At 29.4% G+C, this 27476-nt stretch overlaps 4 protein-coding genes across 10 annotated transcripts in view; 2 read left to right on the forward strand and 2 right to left on the reverse strand.

Moving 5' to 3' along the window:
• On the forward strand, window positions 1-27317 carry LOC130444391 (prominin-1). 6 transcript variants are annotated; one of them, XM_056779486.1, is made up of 23 exons: window positions 1-203; window positions 1053-1113; window positions 4006-4247; window positions 4798-4853; window positions 5939-6150; window positions 6610-6797; window positions 7494-7589; window positions 7686-7888; window positions 13036-13174; window positions 13929-14099; window positions 14690-14788; window positions 15051-15276; window positions 16132-16306; window positions 16993-17340; window positions 17411-17569; window positions 17704-17825; window positions 17879-17926; window positions 17988-18080; window positions 19092-19127; window positions 19206-19238; window positions 24136-24174; window positions 24361-24417; window positions 24481-24865. In XM_056779486.1, exons 1-23 carry the CDS (start codon window positions 113-115, stop codon window positions 24506-24508), a joined length of 2922 nt encoding a protein of 973 aa, XP_056635464.1. In that variant the 5' UTR covers window positions 1-112; the 3' UTR covers window positions 24509-24865. The 6 variants fall into 6 exon arrangements, with proteins under 6 accessions (XP_056635464.1, XP_056635469.1, XP_056635470.1 ...); XM_056779489.1 differs by lacking the exons at window positions 24361-24417; window positions 24481-24865 and adding an exon at window positions 26809-27317 and having other exon boundaries at window positions 42-203; XM_056779488.1 differs by lacking the exons at window positions 19092-19127; window positions 19206-19238 and having other exon boundaries at window positions 42-203.
• Window positions 1-27476, reverse strand: part of LOC130444392 (trace amine-associated receptor 1) — a 76914-nt gene that overhangs the window by 48417 nt on the left and 1021 nt on the right. The gene's annotated exons all lie outside the window — the stretch shown is intronic.
• Window positions 19497-20303, forward strand: LOC130444395 (pupal cuticle protein G1A-like). The gene is made up of 3 exons (XM_056779498.1): window positions 19497-19508; window positions 19602-19896; window positions 20005-20303. The coding sequence occupies exons 1-3, from the start codon at window positions 19497-19499 to the stop codon at window positions 20190-20192; spliced, it is 495 nt and encodes a 164-aa protein (XP_056635476.1). The 3' UTR covers window positions 20193-20303.
• LOC130444393 (cuticle protein LPCP-23-like) lies at window positions 22791-23765 on the reverse strand. Its single transcript, XM_056779497.1, has 2 exons — window positions 23623-23765; window positions 22791-23428 (listed from the first exon to the last, which is right to left on the reverse strand). The coding sequence occupies exons 1-2, from the start codon at window positions 23632-23634 to the stop codon at window positions 22862-22864; spliced, it is 579 nt and encodes a 192-aa protein (XP_056635475.1). The 5' UTR covers window positions 23635-23765; the 3' UTR covers window positions 22791-22861.

A 27476-nucleotide genomic window follows, 5' to 3' on the forward strand; every position in this document is an offset into this window, starting at 1 on the left:
GCAGTTACGGCAATTGTTCGAAGTAATTCCGTGAAGTTTACGGAGCGAATTCGTGAAATTTTTGGAGGAAACTTCAGGACTTCGAAGTATTTAACTAAATAGAAAATCGAATATGAATTCGATTTTGTTTTATGTTATGAAGACCGTTTGGATTTTGTACGTGATTTTTTCGAATGTTGCGGCTAATAATGCGGATAAAACCGGTATGTAACTAGCTAATTTTCGAGTTTTTCTGGCTAATTTTTGGGTTTTATGGCTAATTTTTGGGTTTTATGGCTAATTTTTGGGTTTTTATGGCTAATTTTTGAGCTTTTCTAGCTAATTTTTGGGTTTTTATAGCTAATTTTTGAGTTTTTTTTAGATAATTTTTGGATTTTTCTAACAATTTTTGGGTTTTGTGGCTAATTTCTGAGTTTTTCTAGCTAATTTTTGGGTTTTATGGCTAATTTCTGAGTTTTTCTAGCTAATTCTCGAGTTTTTCTGGCTAATTTTTGGGTTTCGTGGCTAATTTTTGGGTTTTTATGGCTAATTTTTGGGTTTTGTGGCTAATTTTTGGGTTTTTATGGCTAATTTTTGAGTTTTTCTAGCTAATTTCTGAGTTTTTCTAGCTAATTTCTGAGTTTTTCTAGCTAATTTTTGAGTTTTTCTAGCTAATTTTTGAGTTTTTCTAGCTAATTTTTGGGTTTTATGGCTAATTTTTGAGTTTTTCTAGCTAATTTTTGAGTTTTTCTAGCTAATTTTTGGGTTTTATGGCTAATTTTTGAGTTTTTATGGCTAATTTTTGGGTTTTTCTAACAATTTTCGAGTTTTTCTGGCTAATTTTTGGGTTTTATGGCCAATTTTTGGGATTTTATAGCTAATTTTTGGGTTTTTCTAGCAATTTTTGAGTTTTTCTAGCTAATTTTTGAGTTTTTCTAGCTAATGTTTAAGTTTTCTAGCTAATTTTTGGAATTTTATGGCTAATTTTTGGGTTTTTATGGCCAATTTTTGGTTTTTATAGCTAATTTTCAGAATTTCCATTTGAAAACTCACGTTTTTCTATTTTTTTTTAGATACGAAATGTGAAATCGATCGATGTCGTAATTTGAAAACTGTAAATCAAAATGTTAAACCGTAAGTTTTATTTTTGAATTAAATATACTTTTAATAAATTTATCGATTAAATGCTAGAGTTTGTTATTTCGAATTTCGATTATTATATATATATATATATATATATATATATATATATATATATATATATATATATATATATATATATATATATATATATATAATGCCATAATATCGTTTTATGTTGAAATTATAGAGATTTAGTTTGTAAATTTTAGGAATAAGCGTTTTCTAAGTAACGAAACTCTCAAAACTAACCTAGATACTCTTTCATGTTAAATTCGAGTTTGTTCTAGTTGTTGAACATTTTCCGCACATCAAATTTAACGTATACCGTAATAATATACTGAAACTATCTTTTTGTATTCTCATTTTTATACGACGAGTTTTCGTTTCGATATTAGAATCAAAGTAAAACAACAGATACGTAATAAATAATGATTCGAATCAATTCGAAAGCTTTTATCACATCAATAATATTAATATTACTATTTATATCGTAATTTCTATAAAAATTAAGCAAAGAAAATATTGTTTACGACTAAAATAATAAAAGTAATCCCATTGAACGTGTTTATACATCGTATTATTTTAAAGCTTTTGTCCATGGTCTTTATTTGTCTTGCCCATCAATATTAACCCATATATATCATTTTTAATTAATGTTTCTATTGCATATGTTTCATTTCCATAAATCAAATTCACTCTCGTAAAAAGTTGTTTACGTTAATATAAAATGTAGTGGCTGTATCGATTTTCCCTGTATTAAATCCAGTTTTGGCTTTATTAAAACACAGAATTTTTTCTATATAAAATTAGTTGAAGTAGAAATGTAGTTGATCGATATTCAAATTTCGTAGCAAGAAACAATTTATTGAAAAAGTTTAGAACAGTCTATGAAAGTTGAGAGATTTTTTTCAAAAATAAATTTCGATCGCCACCAAAATATGAATTGTAAAAATTTGATCCAAACCATATCGACCAACTATAAGTATTCAAAAAATACTGATTTTATAGTTTGAATCAACTAATTTTCGTAGATTTTTGATTAAAAATATATATCGGACAAACGAATAAACAATTTGAAAACGGAATCAACGTACATAATATAATCTAAATCAAATAACTATAACTATTCAAAAAATACTGATTTTATAGTTTGAATTAACTAATTTTCGTAGATTTTTGATTAAAAATATTTATCGGACAAACAAATAAACAATTTGAAAAAGGAATCAACGTACATAATATAATCTAAATCAAATAACTATAAGTATTCAAAAAATACTGATTTTATAGTTTGAATTAACTAATTTTCGTAGATTTTTGATTAAAAATATATATCGGACAAACGAATAAACAATTTGAAAAAGGAATTAACGTACATAATATAATCTAAATCAAATAACTATAAGTATTCAAAAAATACTGATTTTATAGTTTGAATTAACTAATTTTCGTAGATTTTTGATTAAAAATATATATCGGACAAACGAATAAACAATTTGAAAAAGGAATTAACGTACATAATATAATCTAAATCAAATAACTATAAGTATTCAAAAAATACTGATTTTATAGTTTGAATTAACTAATTTTCGTAGATTTTTGATTAAAAATATATATCGGACAAACGAATAAACAATTTGAAAAAGGAATTAACGTACATAATATAATCTAAATCAAATAACTATAAGTATTCAAAAAATACTGATTTTATAGTTTGAATTAACTAATTTTCGTAGATTTTTGATTAAAAATATATATCGGACAAACGAATAAACAATTTGAAAAAGGAATTAACGTACATAATATAATCTAAATCAAATAACTATAAGTATTCAAAAAATACTGATTTTATAGTTTGAATTAACTAATTTTCGTAGATTTTTGATTAAAAATATATATCGGACAAACGAATAAACAATTTGAAAACGGAATTAACGTACATAATATAATCTAAATCAAATAACTATAAGTATTCAAAAAATACTGATTTTATAGTTTGAATTAACTAATTTTCGTAGATTTTTGATTAAAAATATATATCGGACAAACGAATAAACAATTTGAAAAAGGAATTAACGTACATAATATAATCTAAATCAAATAACTATAAGTATTCAAAAAATACTGATTTTATAGTTTGAATTAACTAATTTTCGTAGATTTTTGATTAAAAATATATATCGGACAAACGAATAAACAATTTGAAAAAGGAATTAACGTACATAATATCAAATAAAACAAATAACTATAAGTATTCAAAAATACTGATTTTATAGTTTGAATTAACTAATTTTCGTAGATTTTTGATTAAAAATATATATCGGACAAACGAATAAACAATTTGAAAACGGAATCAACGTACATAATATAATCTAAATCAAATAACTATAAGTATTCAAAAAATACTGATTTTATAGTTTGAATTAACTAATTTTCGTAGATTTTTGATTAAAAATATATATCGGACAAACGAATAAACAATTTGAAAAAGGAATTAACGTACATAATATCAAATAAAACAAATAACTATAAGTATTCAAAAAATACTGATTTTATAGTTTGAATTAACTAATTTTCGTAGATTTTTGATTAAAAATATATATCGGACAAACGAATAAACAATTTGAAAAAGGAATTAACGTACATAATATAATCTAAATCAAATAACTATAAGTATTCAAAAAATACTGATTTTATAGTTTCAATTAACTAATTTTCGTAGATTTTTGATTAAAAATATATATCAGACACACAAATAAATAATTTGAAAAAAAGATTAATGTACATAATATCAAGTAAAATCTAAAAATAGTTGAAATATTTTGTATTTTTGATTCTATAAGATCGTGGCCTAAATGTGCAATATTATTTTTATGCTTTCAGTGTTTCGATGGTAACACATTCTTGGATGTCGTCGAAAGACGCAACAGATACGGTCAGAAATGGAAAAATCACAAATAAAAATATCACAAAGTACTTTACTGGAAATTCCGAATTGCCTTTTCTCGAAATCCCCAAGGGAGACGATATGCGCATTCAAGAATTAAGACTGGATGAGGAGTATTTGATATTCGGAGCGTTTTCCATTCTAATGGGGTTTTTACAACCCCCCGGATTTCCTCTAGGTACAAATCAAGCGTGTTACCGAATCCAAGTAACAATTTTCCAAAATTCAAATACGTCATCAACAACTAATCAAATAAATGTACTAATCAAGTAATTTATTTTAATATTTTCCAGTTTAAGTAAATTTTACAGAAATTAAATGTCGGTTTGAAACAATATATATATTTGATCGTCCTTTATATTTTCACTTTTCATTTCAAAATCTATTTTCTCTGGAAATATGATCGACACGATAAGTAATAAAATTTCGAGAACTCAGCTTTTCGGAATTATCGTCATCAAATTTTCCGTTTATATTTTGCGGAAAAGAGGACAATTGGTTTTTATATCACGAGTGTTTATCACATTTTCAGCGACTATAAAGGCCCTAAAGGGATTTACCGCATCCACACTTTATTATTTTTACGACAATTCGTTCCACCGAAAATTATCTATATATTGATTCGTTATTAATTTTTATTTAAACAGTATTTTTTTCAGTGTAAACATTTTTTTTTTTGAAACCCCCGAACAGCCGTAATTAAATTGAAATTGATGCTTTTGTTCCAGATTTGCTTCGCGAAACCCTCAACCAACGTATACCACGATATCTATTAATTTTACAGGTAATTATACAGTTTAATTCAATTTTATATATAAACAAAATAAAGTACTATCGGGATTTGAAGGTGTATGTCCGTTGAAAAACTTGTTATTGATATCGTTTTGGTTGTTGTCGTAATTCAAGTTATAAATTACGAATTGTCGAAGTTTTTGGAAGAATCGTTTGTCTTTTTCACCTATTATCGTTTGTGGTTTGAATAGTGAAAGGAAATTACTTTAAAAACAAACTACCATTAGTTACCGATCGGTTTGGACAGGCGTCGCTAATTTCTTTACCTACTAAAAATCCTTTTCCAACGTTTGATATAAAAACGACGAAGAAATTTCCGACGAAAAGGTTATATATATGAAAAAAAGTGATGAAATATTTATTTTTTTTGGTAATACTGAAACAAACACTCATAATTACACTGTTTAATGCGAGTTTCGACGAGACTGAAGACTATTTACACCACAACTACACTTACAGTCACAATTGCACTGTCTGACGCGCGTTTCGACGAGACTGAAGACTATTTATACAACAACTACACCACAACTACACTTACAGTCACAATTACACTGTCTGACGCGCGTTTCGACGAGACTGAAGACTATTTACATCACAACTACACTTTCAGTCACAATTACACTGTCTGACGCGCGTTTCGACGAGACTGAAGACTATTTATACAACAACCACACCACAACTACACTTTCAGTCACAATTACACTGTCTGACGCGCGTTTCGACGAGACTGAAGACTATTTACACCACAACTACACCATTAGTCATAATTACACTGTCTGACGCGCGTTTCGACGAGACTGAAGACTATTTACATCACAACTACACCACAACTACACTTGCAGTCACAATTACACTGTCTGACGCGCGTTTCGACGAGACTGAAGACTATTTACATCACAACTACACCATTATTTATAATTACACTGTCTGACGCGCGTTTCGACGAGACTAAAGACTATTTACGTGATGAAAAGATTATATATATGAAAAAAAGTTATGAAATATTTATTTTTTGGTAATACTAAAACAAATTTCGATAAGAATAGTGAATTAAAATTGTTTTAATCAAAATTATAGGTCTTTAAAATGGATATAATATTTGTCGTCTGGATTATAATTTGGATCGTACTGTCGTTATGTCTTCCAATAGCTACAATCACCCAAGTTTTTTGTCATAAAGACGTTCAACGTTTAGAAGAAGTTTCTTCCATTGGACCCCTCCGATTCGTTGAAAAATGTACAAAACGTTTCTTGGGATATTCATTGCATGTACTGCTATTTTTATTAATGTAAGCAGCTTAGATTTTTCCTTTTAAAAATAATATTAATATAAAAAAAAACGTCTCGACTAAACGAGATTGATTGTTGAGACGTTATTTATTTACTACGGCTGCCCTAAAACGAATCCAAAATGTATCTTTTGGTTGTAAAATAATCTTATCGAGAAAAGACACTTTTTAAACTACTCCCGTCGTAAAATTTTAGGCCAGTCGTGATTTAAAAACGAAAAATTAATGAATCTTTTATATATTTTGTATTTTCTAAGGACTTTTATTAGAAAACGCAGGGAAATATAAAAAATTCTGTATCGTATTTTATTTTTTACTTTAATCTACTTGTCTTTTTATTTAACTTTCATGTTTTCTTTGAAAAAATACAATTGAAATGACTGTTTATTGTTTGTTTTTTTTTATGGAATTATTTATATTTTGAGTTGACCGGCCTAATTTTTATTTCGATGATTCCAGTCCTACGATCGTCATGATTCTTGCTGCCAACGAACAAATCTCAAAATCGATCACGAAGTTTCCTCTAGCGACAAATATCTTTTACGAGGACGTCAACGCGTTCGTACGTAATACTCAAATGCAAATATCTTTTGTCGTATCCTCTTCTTTCGATATAGCGATTAAAGACATCAAAAACGATATGGAAGGTAATATTCGCAAAAATATTTATACTGAACACATTTTTTACACCACAAATACACCACAACTTCACTTACAGTCATAATTAAACTGTTTGGAGCGCGTTTCGACGAGACTGAAGACTGTTCACACCACAAATACACCACAACTACACCAACAGTAATAATTACACTGTTTGAAGCGCGTTTCGACGAGACTGAAGACTGTTTACACCACAACTACACCATTAGTCATAATTACACTGTTTGAAGCGCGTTTCGACGAGACTGAAGACTATTTACACCATAACTACACCAACAGTCACAATTACACTGTCTGACGCGCGTTTCGACGAGACCGAAGACTGTTTACACCACAACTACACCATTAGTCATAATTACACTGTTTGAAGCGCGTTTCGATAACCGAATTATCGTTTTCAGAGACTGAAAACAGTTTTTTATATCGCACGAAGAATTTATTTGTTTAGATTACGAAAATGCGTTTAATATTAGATCAAATAAAGTTGTGTGATGGATTTTTTGAATTTTTTGTAGTACATAGAACAAATTTATTCAATTAAACATGATAAACATGATAGAAATAAACAATATTTGGGTATTTAAAATTTTGGCGGACGCGAAGTTCCTAGCGCGTCCGCCAGTAATTAGAATATACATCGATTTAATATACGATTTAAATAATTTTTTAACGAAAATTTTAAGACGTAACGGATCTTCTTGGACAACCGTATCAACAAGAGCTCGCCGTCGAAGCCGGGATCGATTTAGCATTGATAAAACTTGACGAACTAAGACTGAGTAAGTTTTTCTCAAAAAAAAAAAAAGGATGTATTCGATATAAATATTACACAACAGAAATTTGTTAGTTAGAATGACATTTTTTCCATATTTCAGTCACGTCGAAGGTAACATCATCGGTATCGAATGTTTTGTTGGATTGCGAAAACGCTAAAATTGCTACAAATATATTACGAGAAAAGTTGGATGAAATTTCGCATCAAATAAACGTAGCGATTCAACGATGTAATTCCAAAGATAGAATCGTTTGTTATACTTTACAAAACACCGGATTCGAAGTGATTTTCACCGTACAAAACGTGAGTAAAATATAAATTTTCTCGATCGATCGTATTGATCGAAATGAATATCGAATTTTATTTTGTTGTACTGGCGATTAAATTAAGAATCGTTTCGTAAATTTTCGCAACTCTCCACCCCTGTCTCAACTACACTAACTTCTCTTAATTAATAACCATGTAGACTGTTGAATCTCTAATTTGTATGCTAATGAAGGTCGGTACTAAATACTAGAGAATTCTACAAATGTCAAGTTACAGGACGACGAAAAAAATTTAGTTACGATTATGTTTACAACGATCTAAAAACATTTAATAGCTTGGAAAGTTTCTGGTATTGAATTTAAAGTTTATACAAAATTAAGCCGGTCGTACGGAACGAATATTAATAATAACAGTAATTAATATAACAATTTCTTTCATATTTAGAGTAAACATATTAAATCTGTTAAGATTTTTTTCGAATAATCAAAAAAACCGTTTTAATATCCGACTATAATGAAATAATCTACGGCTCGTTCTAATTACAGGATACGGTTATCCCGGTTACGATTAAATATTACCCTATATATGCAACGCAATTATTACTATTATGTAAGTGCGATATTGCAGATCTAGTCTGGAACTTTGTAGACGGATCCTTAATCTTTGAATATCCTGCTAAGTATCCCCGTGGGAGAGATATAAATGTCCTATGTCGCAGTTAAACTATCAAGTTATGAGTTCCTGAATCGACCAAACGTATATCTTCAATTTATTCTTTTTTTTTTTAATTTAGCTCAATGATTTATTTATATGAATAATTAATTTATGACCAGTTAAACAAGATTTTTAATCTATGGGTCAAAGTTAAACACATATTTTCAATTTAATTCGATTGTTTAACGAATTTGAGTTTAAATTACGGTTTGAACTCTAGCTTAAACTCAAAATAAAAAAGATTTAATCTATGGGTCACAGTTAAATACATATTTTCAATTTAATTCGATTGTTTAACGAATTTGAGTTTAAATTACGGTTTGAACTCTAGTTTAAACCAAAAATAAAAAAGATTTAATCTATGGGTCACAGTTAAACACATTTTTTCAATTTAATTCGATTGTTTAACGAATTTGAGTTTAAATTACGGTTTGAACTCTGGTTTAAACTCAAAATAAAAAAGATTTAATCTATGGGTCACGGTTAATCACATACTTTTAATTTAATTCGATTGTTTAACGAATTTGAGTTTAAATTACGGTTTGAACTCTAGTTTAAACTCAAAATAAAAAAGATTTAATCTATGGGTCACAGTTAAACACATTTTTTCAATTTAATTCGATTGTTTAACGAATTTGAGTTTAAATTACGGTTTGAACTCTAGTTTAAACTCAAAATAAAAAAGATTTAATCTATGGGTCACAGTTAAACACATATTTTTAATTTAACTAGATTGTTTAACGAATTTGAGTTTAAATTACGGTTTGAACTCTAGTTTAAACCAAAAATAAAAAAGATTTAATCTATGGGTCACAGTTAAGCACATATTTTCAATTTAATTCGATTGTTTAATTCATTTAAACTTTAATTACGGTTTGAATTCTAGTTTAAACCAAAAATAAACAAGATTTAATCTATGGGTCACAGTTAAACACATATTTTCAATTTAATTCAATTGTTTAACGAATTTGAGTTTAAATTACGGTTTGAACTCTAGTTTAAACTCAAAATAAAAAAGATTTAATCTATGGGTCACAGTTAAACACATATTTTTAATTTAACTAGATTGTTTAACGAATTTGAGTTTAAATTACGGTTTGAACTCTAGTTTAAACTCAAAATAAAAAAGATTTAATCTATGGGTCACAGTTAAATACATATTTTCAATTTAATTCGATTGTTTAACGAATTTGAGTTTAAATTACGGTTTGAATTCTAGTTTAAACTCAAAATAAAAAAGATTTAATCCTAGGGTCACAGTTAAACACATTTTTTCAATTTAATTCGATTGTTTAACGAATTTGAGTTTAAATTACGGTTTGAACTCTAGTTTAAACTCAAAATAAAAAAGATTTAATCTATGGGTCACAGTTAAATACATATTTTCAATTTAATTCGATTGTTTAACGAATTTGAGTTTAAATTACGGTTTGAATTCTAGTTTAAACTCAAAATAAAAAAGATTTAATCCTAGGGTCACAGTTAAACACATTTTTTCAATTTAATTCGATTGTTTAACGAATTTGAGTTTAAATTACGGTTTGAACTCTAGTTTAAACTCAAAATAAAAAAGATTTAATCTATGGGTCACGGTTAATCACATACTTTTAATTTAATTCGATTGTTTAACGAATTTGAGTTTAAATTACGGTTTGAACTCTAGTTTAAACTCAAAATAAAAAAGATTTAATCTATGGGTCACAGTTAAACACATTTTTTCAATTTAATTCGATTGTTTAACGAATTTGAGTTTAAATTACGGTTTGAACTCTAGTTTAAACTCAAAATAAAAAAGATTTAATCTATGGGTCACAGTTAAACACATATTTTTAATTTAATTCGATTGTTTAACGAATTTGAGTTTAAATTACGGTTTGAACTCTAGTTTAAACTCAAAATAAAAAAGATTTAATCTATGGGTCACAGTTAAACACATTTTTTCAATTTAATTCGATTGTTTAACGAATTTGAGTTTAAATTACGGTTTGAACTCTAGTTTAAACCAAAAATAAAAAAGATTTAATCTATGGGTCACAGTTAAGCACATATTTTCAATTTAATTCGATTGTTTAATTCATTTAAACTTTAATTACGGTTTGGACTCTAGTTTAAACCAAAAATAAACAAGATTTAATCTATGGGTCACAGTTAAACACATTTTTTCAATTTAATTCGATTGTTTAAAGACTTTGAGTTTAAATTACGGTTTGAACTCTAGTTTAAACTCAAAATAAAAAAGATTTAATCTATGGGTCAAAGTTAAAAACATTTTTTCAATTTAATTCGATTGTTTAACGAATTTGAGTTTAAATTACGGTTTGAACTCTGGTTTAAACTCAAAATAAAAAAGATTTAATCTATGGGTCACGGTTAATCACATTTTTTCAATTTAATTCGATTGTTTAACGAATTTGAGTTTAAATTACGGTTTGAACTCTGGTTTAAACTCAAAATAAAAAAGATTTAATCTATGGGTCACGGTTAATCACATACTTTTAATTTAATTCGATTGTTTAACGAATTTGAGTTTAAATTACGGTTTGAACTCTAGTTTAAACTCAAAATAAAAAAGATTTAATCTATGGGTCACAGTTAAACACATTTTTTCAATTTAATTCGATTGTTTAACGAATTTGAGTTTAAATTACGGTTTGAACTCTGGTTTAAACTCAAAATAAAAAAGATTTAATCTATGGGTCACGGTTAATCACATACTTTTAATTTAATTCGATTGTTTAACGAATTTGAGTTTAAATTACGGTTTGAACTCTAGTTTAAACTCAAAATAAAAAAGATTTAATCTATGGGTCACAGTTAAACACATTTTTTCAATTTAATTCGATTGTTTAACGAATTTGAGTTTAAATTACGGTTTGAACTCTGGTTTAAACTCAAAATAAAAAAGATTTAATCTATGGGTCACGGTTAATCACATACTTTTAATTTAATTCGATTGTTTAACGAATTTGAGTTTAAATTACGGTTTGAACTCTAGTTTAAACTCAAAATAAAAAAGATTTAATCTATGGGTCACAGTTAAACACATTTTTTCAATTTAATTCGATTGTTTAACGAATTTGAGTTTAAATTACGGTTTGAACTCTAGTTTAAACTCAAAATAAAAAAGATTTAATCTATGGGTCACAGTTAAACACATATTTTTAATTTAACTAGATTGTTTAACGAATTTGAGTTTAAATTACGGTTTGAACTCTAGTTTAAACCAAAAATAAAAAAGATTTAATCTATGGGTCACAGTTAAGCACATATTTTCAATTTAATTCGATTGTTTAATTCATTTAAACTTTAATTACGGTTTGGACTCTAGTTTAAACCAAAAATAAACAAGATTTAATCTATGGGTCACAGTTAAACACATATTTTCAATTTAATTCAATTGTTTAACGAATTTGAGTTTAAATTACGGTTTGAACTCTAGTTTAAACTCAAAATAAAAAAGATTTAATCTATGGGTCACAGTTAAACACATATTTTCAATTTAATTCGATTGTTTAATTCATTTAAACTTTAATTACGGTTTGGACTCTAGTTTAAACCAAAAATAAACAAGATTTAATCTATGGGTCACAGTTAAACACATATTTTCAATTTAATTCGATTGTTTAACGAATTTGAGTTTAAATTACGGTTTGAATTCTAGTTTAAACTCAAAATAAAAAAGATTTAATCTATGGGTCACAGTTAAACACATTTTTTCAATTTAATTCGATTGTTTAACGAATTTGAGTTTAAATTACGGTTTGAACTCTAGCTTAAACCATAGATAGAACCATAACTAATTTAAAAAATGCGAGACAATTTGAATATAGAGTTCACCAAATATAAAGTGTAAATCCTCAAAACCCTTCATAATATTGTAGAAATGTAAAAGAATTTGGAAAAGTTAGTTTTATATTAAATTGAGGTTTAAATAACTCCCAGACCGCCGGTAACGTTTAAGCCGATGTTTGTTAGTAAACGCCATCTATTAAAAAAAACTTCCGACATCCAATTTTGTTTGTTCTTCAAGCTGACGGATCTCGGATACGGTTTACGGAGCTGTTAAAGATATTGTCAATTGACAAATGTTAATGTGGTTTGTGGTTACCAATGATTGAAATAAATTGTCCTAAACGTTCACTATTTGCGGTGTATAATCGAATTTTCTAGCTTCCAGAACACAAATCAGCGTTAAAGTTAATTTTACAGAACTTAATTAAATCTCTTATTAGGGGATGTAACGGAGGAAGATTGAAATTCCGATTATTTCTGACGAGCGAGTCCAAAAATAACGCCCGTTATTTATTAGCTCACAGAATTTGAGGAATTTTATGCTAATATATTGGAAATAAATCGCACTATGATAATTATACGGGATGTGTACTAAACTTATATAATAATATGAAGTAGACAACGTGATGATGATATTTTTTGCAAAAATAAATACTTTGGAGTTTGTCGATTTTCAGATAACAGACGATCCTAAAATTAAACATTTGGATACATTGTCACGAGAAGACGCTTTCAATATTAGCATAGATAAAGTTCGGAAAAACTTTGACTCAATTCCAGAACAAATCGTTTCAGAGACAACTTCCTATATAAAAGGTAAATAGCTATGAAATTTGAAACTTTGATGTCTTCCACTTAATTCGTATTATATTTTGAAACATACTGTATACATTACGTAAAAATATTTCGTCAAAATAATTCCCGTCGAATGATTTTTTTAAAATTTTGGTGGACGCGATCGCCCCGGTGAATTCGCCATTTTATAAACGTGATTTTCGAGATTTAATATTTTCCAAGTTTACGATTTCATATCGAAAATATATAGAATTTCGAAATCCACAATTCTTTTCCTACCGACTTGTTATCGAGCTATTGAAGTTCGAATAATAAAGCTCGTTATTTAATAAAAACTTTTTTTCGTTACCTTCGTATTCTGATCATTAGAAATTTCTATTTATATCAATCGATTGTCGTTTATATCAAACTTCCAAACGAACAGCTTGTTAACGATTCATATAATTCACATTATTTTCGAATTTTTCAATTATTTCAATATTTCAATTAATGATGGATGCCACTTCGAGTCCGCCATTTTGTAGTCTTCCTAATCACGTTATGATCGATCAGAATTTTGTATTTGATTTAAAGGAATCGAAATTTTTCTAATTCAACATTTTAATATGAAATTTCCCTTTCAAAATGATGTTTTTTTTTTCCAAATTTCATTATTGAGAATAAAAATTTGATTAGGTTAGGTTAGGTTATGTAATATTATTAATAAATAAGTAGGGACAGCAAACGATGTCCGTACTTGAATATAAAAGAATATCATATATAAAATGTTTTCCAGACGCGAGGGCCATTCTCAACAGGAAAAGAACTCGAGTGAACAAATCAATTCATGCTTTAGACGTCCTAGCGAGGTCCTTGTCAGATATGATGTCACTTAACCAAAAATCCATTTCAACAGCCGTGCACGACATCATCAAATACGATTTCTGGAGATGGGTAACTATTCTCGGTAAGTGGAAATATTATTATATGTTAAATTTTCTTTACGTAAATTCCAATAGATAAACTAGTATTTTTTCTTTGTATAGAACATTAATTTGATCCATTTGTTTTGTTTTCTACAAATCTCTGGACGCGTTTTTCCGCTCTACTGACCTCTTTAAGACAGAAATACTTATAACTAATACGCTTGTTGACATTTTTCTCGTTCTCCCGGCGAAAAAATCATTATTTTCATAAAGTTTATCAGCTCAAGAAATATACATTACGAAATTTGCTTTACAGAACATTCGACCGATTATTACGAATTTATTTGCTAGAAATAATTTCGAAAAAACATAATTTTAATTGTAAAATAGTGTGTTTGATGGTTTCGGGTCATCGATTAGTTTTCCCTGCTTTTGATTCGATCGATGATTTATGATTTTAAAAACGAATACAATTCTTGGCATCCACGCCATACATCATCGTTGACAATTTAACGTTTTTATTTACACACGTGTCAAACGGTGAAATAACACGTGATCGATCGATAAACGATAACATTTATATACGAGGCTGTTAATAAAAATCGATAATAACATTAGAATTATTCATCAGGTGTAACTTTTTCGATTTCGGTTGTATGGGGTGTGATTTTATGCGGAGCGCCGTGCGGATGTGGCCTTACTTCGAAAACAACGACATTCTTAATAACCGGTAAGTATATTCGTGAATATAAATATTAATAATAGGTACTACGACTTTATCTTTTTTGATTGCGGTGAAAAGTTACCCGTTCACTTTAAGATCTCTGTGTTTGTCTTATATTACGCGGCATTTTCCGTAGTCCAAACTTTCTGGTTGGGAATTTCAGGTTGCAATTTGTCAGGAATGTCCTCTTCGGATCGGGTTTCTTTGTATTTTTGTAGATACCGAATAATTTGATCAAAAAATGATAAGATTTCGTTTAATTTTTCAGGTGTCGGTATTTCTAGTTTCGCCGTTTTATTAACGTGGGCGATGGGATCGTTTTCGGCATTAATAGGTGGTCATATTAAATGTTTAATATGTAAACCTCTATACGATTCACCAAATTATACAGTATTAGGAAAATTATTTGATACCGAAGGTATATTGTATAAAAAAAGTATTTTCGAAGATTTTACAGATAATAACGATACTATCGAAGTGAATAACGTTTTGAAGTAAGTAAAAAAAAATTATATTTTATATATATAAAAAAAAAGTGTAAAACGCGATGTAACGACGGTGGTTTTTGACTTTAGTTACTTGCGGATATTAACACCAAAGGTTTCGGACGTCGGAATGCGTTCAGAACGTTGATTAGAAAGACTTAATTACAAGATCGTTTAAGAAACTATTCATCCTCAAATTTATCACGGGAAAGCATAAATAAATTAATGTTCTCAAACTGACAAAGTATGGGGTTTCTATTGAAAAGGGGGATTCGCTACAACACCGCATGATGTGTCACGCCACAACCTTAATCAAATTATTTTACTTACAATGTTCGATGTCTCGGTTCCTGCACGAAATTACTCATCTGTATGACATCAATGCATTCGCGTTGTTATTATTTAAACTATAACGCGTACCTTTGATAATAATTTAACTTTGAACTTTACCTTTTCGGAGGTCAAAGACGTGGAGAATCATTAAATTATTATTAGATATAGAAAAATATAATGAATGATCTTCATTTTTGTTTACTATTATCCAATAACGACAAATATCCAAGTCCGTTTCTGTTTATAAATATTCTAAACACATAAAACGAAAAATATATCTAATTAATTTATTAATTTACGAATTTTTCTTATTTTCATTCGATATCTAATAAATTTTATAAGTATAAGAACGAAATTATTCACGATAAATGAAAAACCGAAAAGTTTGCTTTCCGTTTTTCACTTCGTAAATGTCAGGGTTGTAATTACCCACCTTATAAAAGAAAAATACAATTCCAATAACGGCGCTCGCAAAAAAAAATTTGAAATTGAATTTTCTTCGATCATATCCTTTTTCTTAAATTACTTCAGGCATTGTCAAATGGATTACACGGTGTACCAGACATTTCACTTAAATAATACGATAAATATCGATGAAATTGTAAACTACAAACAATGGGAAGATCTGTCGGTTTTATTTACGAATTTCACACAAGGAAAATGTAATTTTGAGATACTCAGTCCTAATCTACTACTCAATTTACAAGTGAGTATTGCGTTCGTTAAAAATATCCATATTTCGACATTTGACAAGTGAAATATCGATACTAGAATCATAGATATTTCGACATGTGACGAGTGAAATATCGATACTAGAATCATAGATATTTCGACATTTGACGAGTGAAATATCGATACTAGAATCATAGATATTTCGACATGTGACGAGTGAAATATCGATACTAGAATCATAGATATTTCGACATTTGACGAGTGAAATATCGATACTAGAATCATAGATATTTCGACATTTGACGAGTGAAATATCGATACTAGAATCATAGATATTTCGACATTTGACGAGTGAAATATCGATACTAGAATCATAGATATTTCGACATTTGACGAGTGAAATATCGATACTAGAATCATAGATATTTCGACATGTGACGAGTGAAATATCGATACTAGAATCATAGATATTTCGACATTTGACGAGTGAAATATCGATACTAGAATCATAGATATTTCGACATTTGACGAGTGAAATATCGATATTAGAATCATCGAATTTTATGAACGATTTAATAGAAATGATTCGATACTTCAATAGTTTTTAACATCCCGATATACCCGACGATATTACATCGATGTTTAAGGTTAATGAATCGATGGTGATATATCGATTGCGTTTAGTTTCGATTACGATTGAATGATTATTGTGTTTTTTAGGGGTTGTTAAACGCGTCGACGGTAAATTTAACTTCGTATAGGATGCAAACGTCATCTTCAATAACGAAGAAAGATCTAAATACATTCGCCGATCAATTGAATCATGTGGCGAGACAAATAACGGACGCCGGTAGTTCGAGGAAGATCGAAAACGTCGCGTTCGCAATTAGGAAAATCATTCGGAACGAAATGAGAAATTTGTTGGAAATCAGAAATGGGATTTTGTATAAAATAACCGCTTTGGAAGTTATGATGCCGTCTTTGAATGAGCGAGTCGTTGATTCGTTGGAACATTTGAAAAAAGTACAGTACCATCTCGATACGGGGGGATCACAAATTGCGGAAAAAGTAAAAAAAAAATTGTTTATAATTATTATAATATCGTTGGTAATCGTTGTCTTTGTTCGTTCATTTTTAGGTTAGGACTCTGTTCGTTAAACGATTGACTAGATACTTGGAGGATCTTTTCAATTACGTCAGGAAAAAAGTAACTAAAGAAATAGGAAAGTGTCGGCCGCTTTGGGAAATTTTTCACTCTATTCGTTTCTACGTTTGCAAGCTAATTGCAGATCCGATGGTAAGTACAGACAATCTTTGAGCTTTAAACTTTCGAATCGATCTGAAAATTTAATATTTTTAAACCCCATTTAGAGAAAACATTATACGGGAAATGATTAAACTAGTAAAGATATTTTTCTTTTTTGGTTTTAGAATGCCATCGCCTTTTCAAGTTTTTTCGTAATTGTAATTTTCCTCGCACTAGCCCCTGTAGTATTAAATATAATAAATCATTATAAAACATCCGATTGCGGTTCATCTTCTTCGTCCCAAAGGTAAATTTTTTTAATTTCGTTTCATACTGTATTAACAGATGAATTTTTTAAAGTAACGGTTTATTGGACGAAGTAAACGTTTGGGTTTCTCCGGTCTCTGGGTGAGTGAAAATCAAATCAGAAACCAGTTTTCCGTATCGTTTATATATAATGGACTTTCAGAACTCCTCCAGAGATGCAATTAGTTGAAAGTGTAGCACCTGTACTCTACGAAACATCCACTAATGCAACATGGAGGAGCCCTACACCCCCCAGGTGAGAGATTTGATTAAATATCGAGTTAAAAGTTGTCCTAAATATGCGTATCTAAGATTTTTTTGTAATCCTAAAGTGATTTTTCGTGTTTTCTACGATTAAACTTGTTTTTAATCTTATAAAAAATAATCGTGATCCATTAATTCGTGGTTGTAGATAATAAAATACTAAATCGTATCGTAAATATCAAATTTTTATTTTTAATATATTTACATAGTTAATTTGCCGGTTTAACGGAGCAGTAGACACGTCTTAAAACGATTGGCTGGTTTTAACAATAGTTGACAGTAGGCTGCGTCATTTCATAATACACAGCGGGTTATTATTATAAAATTTTCTTGTTTATCACAAGTCAAATCGTCTTAAATGGGTGAACTACTTTTACATTTCCATTTGTTAATGAGATTAAGCAAAAACTAGTATTTTTTTTTTCGAAATCGGAAATGGGATTGCGTTAAAATACGAGGGAGTGTTCGATATTTTATGTTTTTTAAGGTTTCGTCGAATCGTAAATACTTAAATCCGTCACTGGTAAATACGGCTAGTAATTTAATGTTTTTTTTTTAATTCAATTGTACCGTCTAATATTCCAACAAACGATGTTTTGTTAAAAAATCATTAACAATTTAAAAATATATACAGTACGATCTATATAATCCAGATACAAATATTCCTTTAATTATGATAATGAAAAGTAAATAAATTATTTTATTCTTTCGGCACTTTTAAACTTTTTTTTAGTAAATTACGACTGTATTTTTCTTAATAATAATAAATAAAATATCAAATTTTTATTTTTAATATATTTACATAGTTAATTTGCCGGTTTAACGGAGCAGTAGACACGTCTTAAAATGATTGGGTTGTTTTAACAAAATACGAGGGAGTGTCCGATATTTCGTCGGAATTTTATAATTAGCATTTAGTATATATTTTGAAAAGAAAAATTATTTTTAACAATGTTTTGTAAATATCAATGTGTATTTTATCTTAAAACCTCGTTTTTTTTAGACCTCCTACTATTTCGTCGCGTATACAATCAATCAGGTATTTGTTTTTATTTTTATTATTTCATTTATTTGTTATTGTAATTATTTTTATTTGTTTATCGAACAAATATTAAAGGATACCGCAGATTTCAACAATATCAAAAACGAGGTAAGTTAACTAAACTAGATTTTGTTATTATAAATAAAATATTTTGAAGGTATTCCTTATATAATCTTAATATCGAATCGATGTAAAAATTACAATTGAGAAACTAGTTTTGTTAATAACAACCGCCAACCTAGACCTTCGGTAACAAGAAAGGAAAGTTGTTTGATTTTGCAAATCCATTCAGTTCTTGGATATAAAAATCGCCGAAAATATTTGTATCAGTATCAGTTGATTACAATCCTCACCAACAACGATAACATGGCATTCAAAGTAAGTATTTTCGATAATATTATTAAACAAACTTTTATAATAACTTATTTTTCTTTATGTTTATTAAAAAGTGATTAAAATCTCATTGTTTAGGTAATAATTTTCGCTGCCTTTTTGGCCTTCGCCAACGCCGGATATATCGGAGAAGCACCAGTAGCTACTTACTCCCCAGTAGTTTCAAGCTACGCCGCAGCTCCAGTTTTAACCGCACCCGGTGCCGTATCAAAATCCTACGTACAAACCTACACCAGCCATCCGACACCAGTAGTCAAAGCACCCATCGTATCCACTTATTCCGCTCCTTTGGCACTCCCAAATCCAGTCGTATCCGCTTACTCCGCACCACTCGTTTCCAAACAAATTGCTCCAGTTACTTACGCAGCACCAGGTGCAGTTACTTACGCGGCACCAGGTCCAGTTACTTACGCGGCACCAGGTCCAGTTACTTACGCGGCACCAGGTCCAGTTTTATCCGCTTATTCAGCTCATCCGGCAGTTTATTCTAGCTACTCCGCACCGATCGTAGCTAAACAATATGCACCTGTTTCGTACGCAGCACCGGCTCCAGTATTGTCGGCGTATTCTGCACCGTTTGCAGCTAAATCCGTAGCTCCTCTCGCTTACGCCGCCCACGCTCCAGTTATTTCTTCATACTCTGCAGGTCCGGCTTTACACCATTTGTAAATAATAATTACATAATGTTGATGTGATTTATTTATTGAAAAATAATAGTGTAAATTTTTAAAAATATATTGGATAACAGTATAAATCTTCTTCTTTTATTTCGAAATTGCCTTTGATTGTTTATTATCCAGCACAAAAAAACTCGAAAACAAAATGAAAATTAAATTCGTTACGGTCCATTTATTTCTCAATACTCTGTAGGTCAGGCTTTACACCACTTGTAAATAATAATTACATAATGTTGATGTGATTTATTTATTGAAAAATAATAGTTTAAATTTTGGACTTGAGAAAGCTGTGTGCAAGATGCATGCCACGATGGAACAAAAACAGCGTCATGAAGATGTTTCCATCGAGTGTTTGGCGATGTTTTGGACTAACCTAACCTAACCATGGATGAAACGAGGGTTCATCACTTCACGCTCGAAACAAAAGATCAATTAAAACAATGTACTGAAGAGGTAGAACCGGTTCTAAAGAAGGCAAAGATCGTTCCATTTGCAGGAAAGGTTTATTAGAATACGCGTGGGATAATTATCATTGATTATTTTGAAAAATAAAAAAAATATCAACGGCGGAATATTATGCAACGTTTGAGCTAAGAAAACAAGAAAAAACGGCCGTAATTGGTTGAAAAAAAATTGTTGTTTTATCAAGAGGAAAATTTTTACGTTTTTGTTTGTTGTTTTAGGTACTTTTTTGGAACCATCCTCGTATATATTTCATTCTTAATATTTGATTTTGTAGCCTGTTGATATTTATAACTCGAAAACGAAAAATTTATATCATTTTAATTTAAAATAGAGGCTTAAAGTATTCATCGCTATTTTTTTTTAACAAATTTCTTATATGTTAATTTTAGTATTTTTTGTTCAATAATCGAAAATATAACATTAAATATTCAAATTTTGTTTTTTTTGTGTGTGTTTTAAAACCTAAACCACAGTACACACAACACGTAACGGCAGTTCTACAATTTTTCTTTTCAAATAGGTAAACGTGGAAAAGATAAACAAAATACAATTTATACTGTTATTCAATATATATTTAAAAATTTAAACTATTATTTTTCAATAAATAAATCACATCAACATTATGTAATTATTATTTACAAATGGTGTAAAGCCTGACCTGCAGAGAATGAAAAAATAACTGGACCGTAACGATTTTAATTTTCATTTTGTTTTCGAGTTTTTTGTGCTGGATAATAAACAATCAAAGGCAATTTCGAAATAAAAGAAGAAGACTTATACTGTTATCCAATATATTTTTCAAAATTTAAACTAGTATTTTTCAATAAATAAATCACATCAACATTATATAATTATTATTTACAAGTGGTGTAAAGCCTGACCTGCAGAGAATGAAAAAATAACTGGACCGTAACGATTTTAATTTTCATTTTGTTTTCGAGTTTTTTGTGCTGGATAATAAACAATCAAAGGCAATTTCGAAATAAAAGAAGAAAACTTATACTGTTATCCAATATATTTTTCAAAATTTAAACTAGTATTTTTCAATAAATAAATCACATCAACATTATGTAATTATTATTTACAAGTGATGTAAAGCCGGACCTGCAGACTATTGAGAAGTAACTGGACCGTAACGAATTTAATTTTCATTTAGTTTTCGAGTTTTTTGTGCTGGATAATAAACAATCAAAGGCAATTTCGAAATAAAAGAAGAAGATTTATACTGTTATCCAATATATTTTTCAAAATTTAAACTATTATTTTTCAATAAATAAATCACATCAACATTATATAATTATTATTTACAAGTGGTGTAAAGCCTGACCTGCAGAGAATGAAAAAATAACTGGACCGTAACGATTTTAATTTTCATTTTGTTTTCGAGTTTTTTGTGCTGGATAATAAACAATCAAAGGCAATTTCGAAATAAAAGAAGAAGATTTATACTGTTATCCAATATATTTTTCAAAATTTAAACTAGTATTTTTCAATAAATAAATCACATCAACATTATGTAATTATTATTTACAAGTGATGTAAAGCCGGACCTGCAGACTATTGAGAAGTAACTGGACCGTAACGAATTTAATTTTCATTTAGTTTTCGAGTTTTTTGTGCTGGATAATAAACAATCAAAGGCAATTTCGAAATAAAAGAAGAAGATTTATACTGTTATCCAATATATTTTTCAAAATTTAAACTATTATTTTTCAATAAATAAATCACATCAACATTATATAATTATTATTTACAAGTGGTGTAAAGCCTGACCTGCAGAGAATGAAAAAATAACTGGACCGTAACGATTTTAATTTTCATTTTGTTTTCGAGTTTTTTGTGCTGGATAATAAACAATCAAAGGCAATTTCGAAATAAAAGAAGAAGACTTATACTGTTATCCAATATATTTTTCAAAATTTAAACTAGTATTTTTCAATAAATAAATCACATCAACATTATGTAATTATTATTTACAAGTGATGTAAAGCCGGACCTGCAGACTATTGAGAAGTAACTGGACCGTAACGAATTTAATTTTCATTTAGTTTTCGAGTTTTTTGTGCTGGATAATAAACAATCAAAGGCAATTTCGAAATAAAAGAAGAAGATTTATACTGTTATCCAATATATTTTTAAAAATTTACACTATTATTTTTCAATAAATAAATCACATCAACATTATGTAATTATTATTTACAAATGGTGTAAAGCCGGACCTGCAGAGTATGAAGAAATAACTGGAGCGTGGGCGGCGTAAGCGAGAGGAGCTACGGATTTAGCTGCAAACGGTGCAGAATACGCCGACAATACTGGAGCCGGTGCTGCGTACGAAACAGGTGCATATTGTTTAGCTACGATCGGTGCGGAGTAGCTAGAATAAACTGCCGGATGAGCTGAATAAGCGGATAAAACTGGACCTGGTGCTGCGTAAGTCACTGGACCTGGTGCCGCGTAAGTAACTGCACCTGGTGCTGCGTAAGTAACTGGAGCAATTTGTTTGGAAACGAGCGGTGCGGAGTAAGTGGATACGACTGGATTTGGGAGTGCCAAAGGAGCGGAATAAGTGGATAGGATGGGAGCTTTGACTACTGGTGTCGGATGGCTGGTGTAGGTTTGTACGTAGGATTTTGATACGGCACCGGGTGCGGTTAAAACTGGAGCTGCGGCGTAGCTTGAAACTACTGGGGAGTAAGCAGCTACTGGTGCTTCTCCGATGTATCCGGCGTTGGCGAAGGCCAAAAAGGCAGCGAAAATTATTACCTAAGAAGAATTTGTTTAAATATATGTTAAGTATAAGTTAATTTTTATTAGTGTATATCGGACTAAAAATTATTAAGTATTTTATTTAGTTGGTATTTATTGAAATGATAGTTAGATAATTTTTATTCAATTAAATAAAACTCACTAATTTTTAGTCAAATTAACAAAATAAATTTTACGTATAAATGTCTTACTTTGGATGCCATCTTGTTGTTATTGTTGAAGTTGTCAAAAAAACTGATACAAATTCAACGAATTCGTCGGTTTTTATAGTGAAGAATTATATCGATTCCTACACAACCGGTCTACTTTCGTTTTTTGTCCAAGGTCTGGGTTAACGATTCATTTAGGACAATGCAATCGAGTACTACTTGTTATTTCAACTGAACTTTACGAAAAATCGATAATTTTCGTAATAAAAAACTTTATAGATTCCGAAAAAAGGAAATTTTATTACTATTTAACCAATTAATTATATCAAACGACTAAAACCACTGAAGTTATATCATAATTTTTGATTAAATTCGTGTATGTGATGCTAAATGCATTTTACCCACAACACGGCAGAGATCGAAAATGGAAAAAGGTTACACTGAAATTATTAATTACATTTGACGACAAAAACACCAAATTTGCGGTTTAATTTGATCATAATAACATTTCAGTAATATTTTTTTTGTTTACGTAAAAAATTTTTATAATTTCAGTAAAATGTCAGCAATCTCATCAAGGATATCAAAAACGAGGTAATTAATTAATTTCATTTAATGCATTTTATGTGTTTTAATAAATTTTATATTACAATTGGATCAAGGTTTGCAAAATTGATTAATTATAAAACAGATTCCTTTAATCTTTCATAAACTTCTTTCAATTATAATATGAAAATATATTTTTCTCAGTGTATGTACTCTGGGTTTTTATTAATGTAGGGGCCGTCGAAATTACGAATCCTTAAAATTGGTAGAACCAATACGTTGGAAAACAGGGTAAGAAACTACTTTACAACAAAAACCGATTGCTAAAAATATTATTTTTTATATTTGTTTTAGATCTACAACTCCAAAAAGTTGGATATGACGATAATAAACAATCCCAACTGAATAATTACGTCACATCCCCCCACATTATGTAATACTCATAAATGGGCGGTTTCTAAAAAAAGAAGGCGTTCCGACTAAGTGAAACAAATAATCTATCGTTCTCTCTCTCTCTCTTTCCTCGGAGGTTCCAGCTCGATTCTGCGCGTACTTAAACATGCGCAGTATAGATAAAGAAAATGAATACTGTCGAATGTCGTTTGTTCCCATAAGAACCGTCCATTTATGTACGTCACAACCATAAAGAAAAAACAATAAAATATCGGTTAGCAGGAACAAAAATTAAACAATTTACGGATCTGAATTTGAAAATAAAATTAAAACTTATAAAAAGCTATCAGTGTTTTTATAGTTTTTTTCTTCACGTAGTAAATCAAAATATGTTAGTTTGAAACAAATTGTTTGAAGTAGTACATTAACATTACGAAAGTAAAAAAGCTGATGTTCACTTTTTACATCTCGATAGTATCCCTGGATGGGTAATAAATTTTTCAATCCCTCACTCCCATTTCCTTCGTCCTTAGAGAAATTTATCGCCCATATTTTAATCTATAGGTGTCAATATAAAAACGGAGAACAAAGGAATTAATATAACATTAATTACTTTTTAATGGAAATATATAGGACGTCGCAAATATAAAGATATATATTGAATTCAAAATTTCGTATAAATAGCGATAGAATGCGATCCTGAAACAGATTTTTCGATCGCATCTTACATTTAAAGAACTATTTTCACGTATTAATTATACGAGGATGCTCCCAAAAGTACCTGACATAACCTAGAAACGATCTATACGTTTAGACGCCATGTTGTTTAATATTTGATGGCTATTTTGAGAATCTCGACCTTTCTTATTATTATGATATTCTTCGGATTTAATTGTACCGTTTTTCAAATAATATACCTTTTTTTTCTATGATATACAAATAAAATTAAAGATTTTTTGATCCCTCACTACCATTTCCTTCGTCCTTAGAGAAATTTATCGCCCATATTTTAATCTATTTGTGTCAATATAAAAACCTTACATTTAAATCACTAATTTCACGTATTAATTATACGAGGATGCTCCCAAAAGTACCTGACATAACCTAGAAACGATCTATACATTTAGACGCCATGTTGTTTGATAGATTTTTTGATCCCTCACTCCCATTTCCTTCGTCCTTAGAGAAATTTATCGCCCATATTTTAATCTAGATGTGTCGATATAAAAACCTTACATTCAAATCACTATTTTCACGTGTTTATTATACGAGGATGCTCCCAAAAGTACCTGACCTAACCTAGAAACGATCTATACATTTAGACGCCATGTTGTTTGATATTTGATGTCGGCAGTTAAAGGCTATTTTGAGAATCTCGACCTTTCTTATTATTATGATATTCTTCGGATTTAATTGTACCGTTTTTCAAATAATATACCTTTTTTTTCTATGATATACAAATAGAATAAAGATTTTTTGATGCCTCACTCCCATTTCCTTCGTCCTTAGAGAAATTTATCGCCCATATTTTAATCTTTATTATACGAGGATGCTCCCAAAAGTACCTGACCTAACCTAAAAACGATCTATACATTTAGACGCCATGTTGTTTGATATTTGATTTGATTTTTCAAATTTTTCTATGAAAATTGAATTTAAATTTGATTTGTAGGTAAATTATTCATTCGATGAACGGTACTCGTATCATAAATATGTAACACGTTCTGTAGCAAACTTAGCAAACCCACAAATCATTTAAATTTTCTGTAACAAGAACAATCGTGATATCTTGAATCACTTAAACTAATCTACAAACCTCGTTTGACATTTTAACTTAAAAAAAAACATTCACAAAAGATATTGTGTAATAGTTATTACGAATGTTTGGATATTTATGTCTTCTGTTTAGGAAAACCAACGAAAATTGAAGAAAATGTATGTTTTATGAATAAAAACTTTTCGTTTGGAAAGAAAAACACAAAAGTAATTGAGTGAGAATCCAAAAAAGAAAAATAATCTCAAATAGAAACCATTTGAGCATTTCTTAAAAAAAATGAAAGTAGTTTTGAACTGATTTGATCGAAAATTTACAACATTTAAACCTTCTAACTAAATATGAAAGCGGTCTACTCCCAACACACAGTTTCTTGCATACTATAAAAACTACCGAATCCATCGAAAATGTATCAGTGTCTCAATACCTATTAAACAATAAACAAAATGTCTTCCATAGTAAGTAGTATTCAAATCGATAAAATTACGACTAATTAATAAAAAAAAATATTTCAGATTTTAATCATCGCTGCTTTGATAGCCTTCGTTAACGCGGGCATCTACGGTGAATCTCCTCTTGCAGCTCTATCAACTGGTCCAGTGGTATCGGCATATTCCTCACCGTTAACATCGTATTCTGCTCCAGTTACAGCTTACTCCGCACCGATTTCCGCTTACTCGGCATATCCAACAACAATATCGACATATTCGGCACCAATTTCAACATATTCTGCTCCAATATCCAAATCGGTTGTCAGTACTTATACCACACATGCTGCTTCTGCTCCAATTGTAGCTAAGGCGATCGCGGGTCCGGTAGTTTCGAGTTATGCATCTCCGGTTGTAACTAGGAGTTATGGAGCTCCACTTGCTTCGGTTTATTCTGCTCAATCCACTCCAGTTTATGCTGCGCATGCTCCAATTTTCTCCGGTTATTCCACTCCGTGGTAATCTTTAAGTTTAAATGTTTATATTGATAATAATTATATTTGATTTTAAATGATTAAAATGTATTTAAACTAAAATTAACGACATTTTTCTAACCCCTCTATACAAAAAATTTTCGAAAAATAAATTTATTCGACAACAGATTACGAATGACATGTACTCAATTCAACTAATTATTTTATACTCCAAGCACTTTCTATATTGCTAATTTAAGAATTCAAATTAGTTAATAGCAA

Source organism: Diorhabda sublineata, chromosome 5 (assembly GCF_026230105.1).
Source record: "Diorhabda sublineata isolate icDioSubl1.1 chromosome 5, icDioSubl1.1, whole genome shotgun sequence".
In the NCBI taxonomy this organism is placed as follows: Eukaryota; Metazoa; Arthropoda; class Insecta; order Coleoptera; family Chrysomelidae; genus Diorhabda; species Diorhabda sublineata.

Excerpts from the sequence above, each read along its gene's own strand:
- LOC130444391 (XM_056779486.1), top strand. The coding sequence starts at position 113 with ATGAATTCGATTTTGTTTTATGTTATGAAGACCGTTTGGATTTTGTAC. Across the intron at positions 6,798-7,493 it reads CATCAAAAACGATATGGAAG|ACGTAACGGATCTTCTTGGA; the intron begins GTAATATTCGCA and ends GAAAATTTTAAG. Across the intron at positions 24,418-24,480 it reads CCAATACGTTGGAAAACAGG|ATCTACAACTCCAAAAAGTT; the intron begins GTAAGAAACTAC and ends TATTTGTTTTAG.
- LOC130444395 (XM_056779498.1), top strand. Across the intron at positions 19,897-20,004 it reads AGTTACTTACGCAGCACCAG|TTTATTCTAGCTACTCCGCA; the intron begins GTGCAGTTACTT and ends CTCATCCGGCAG.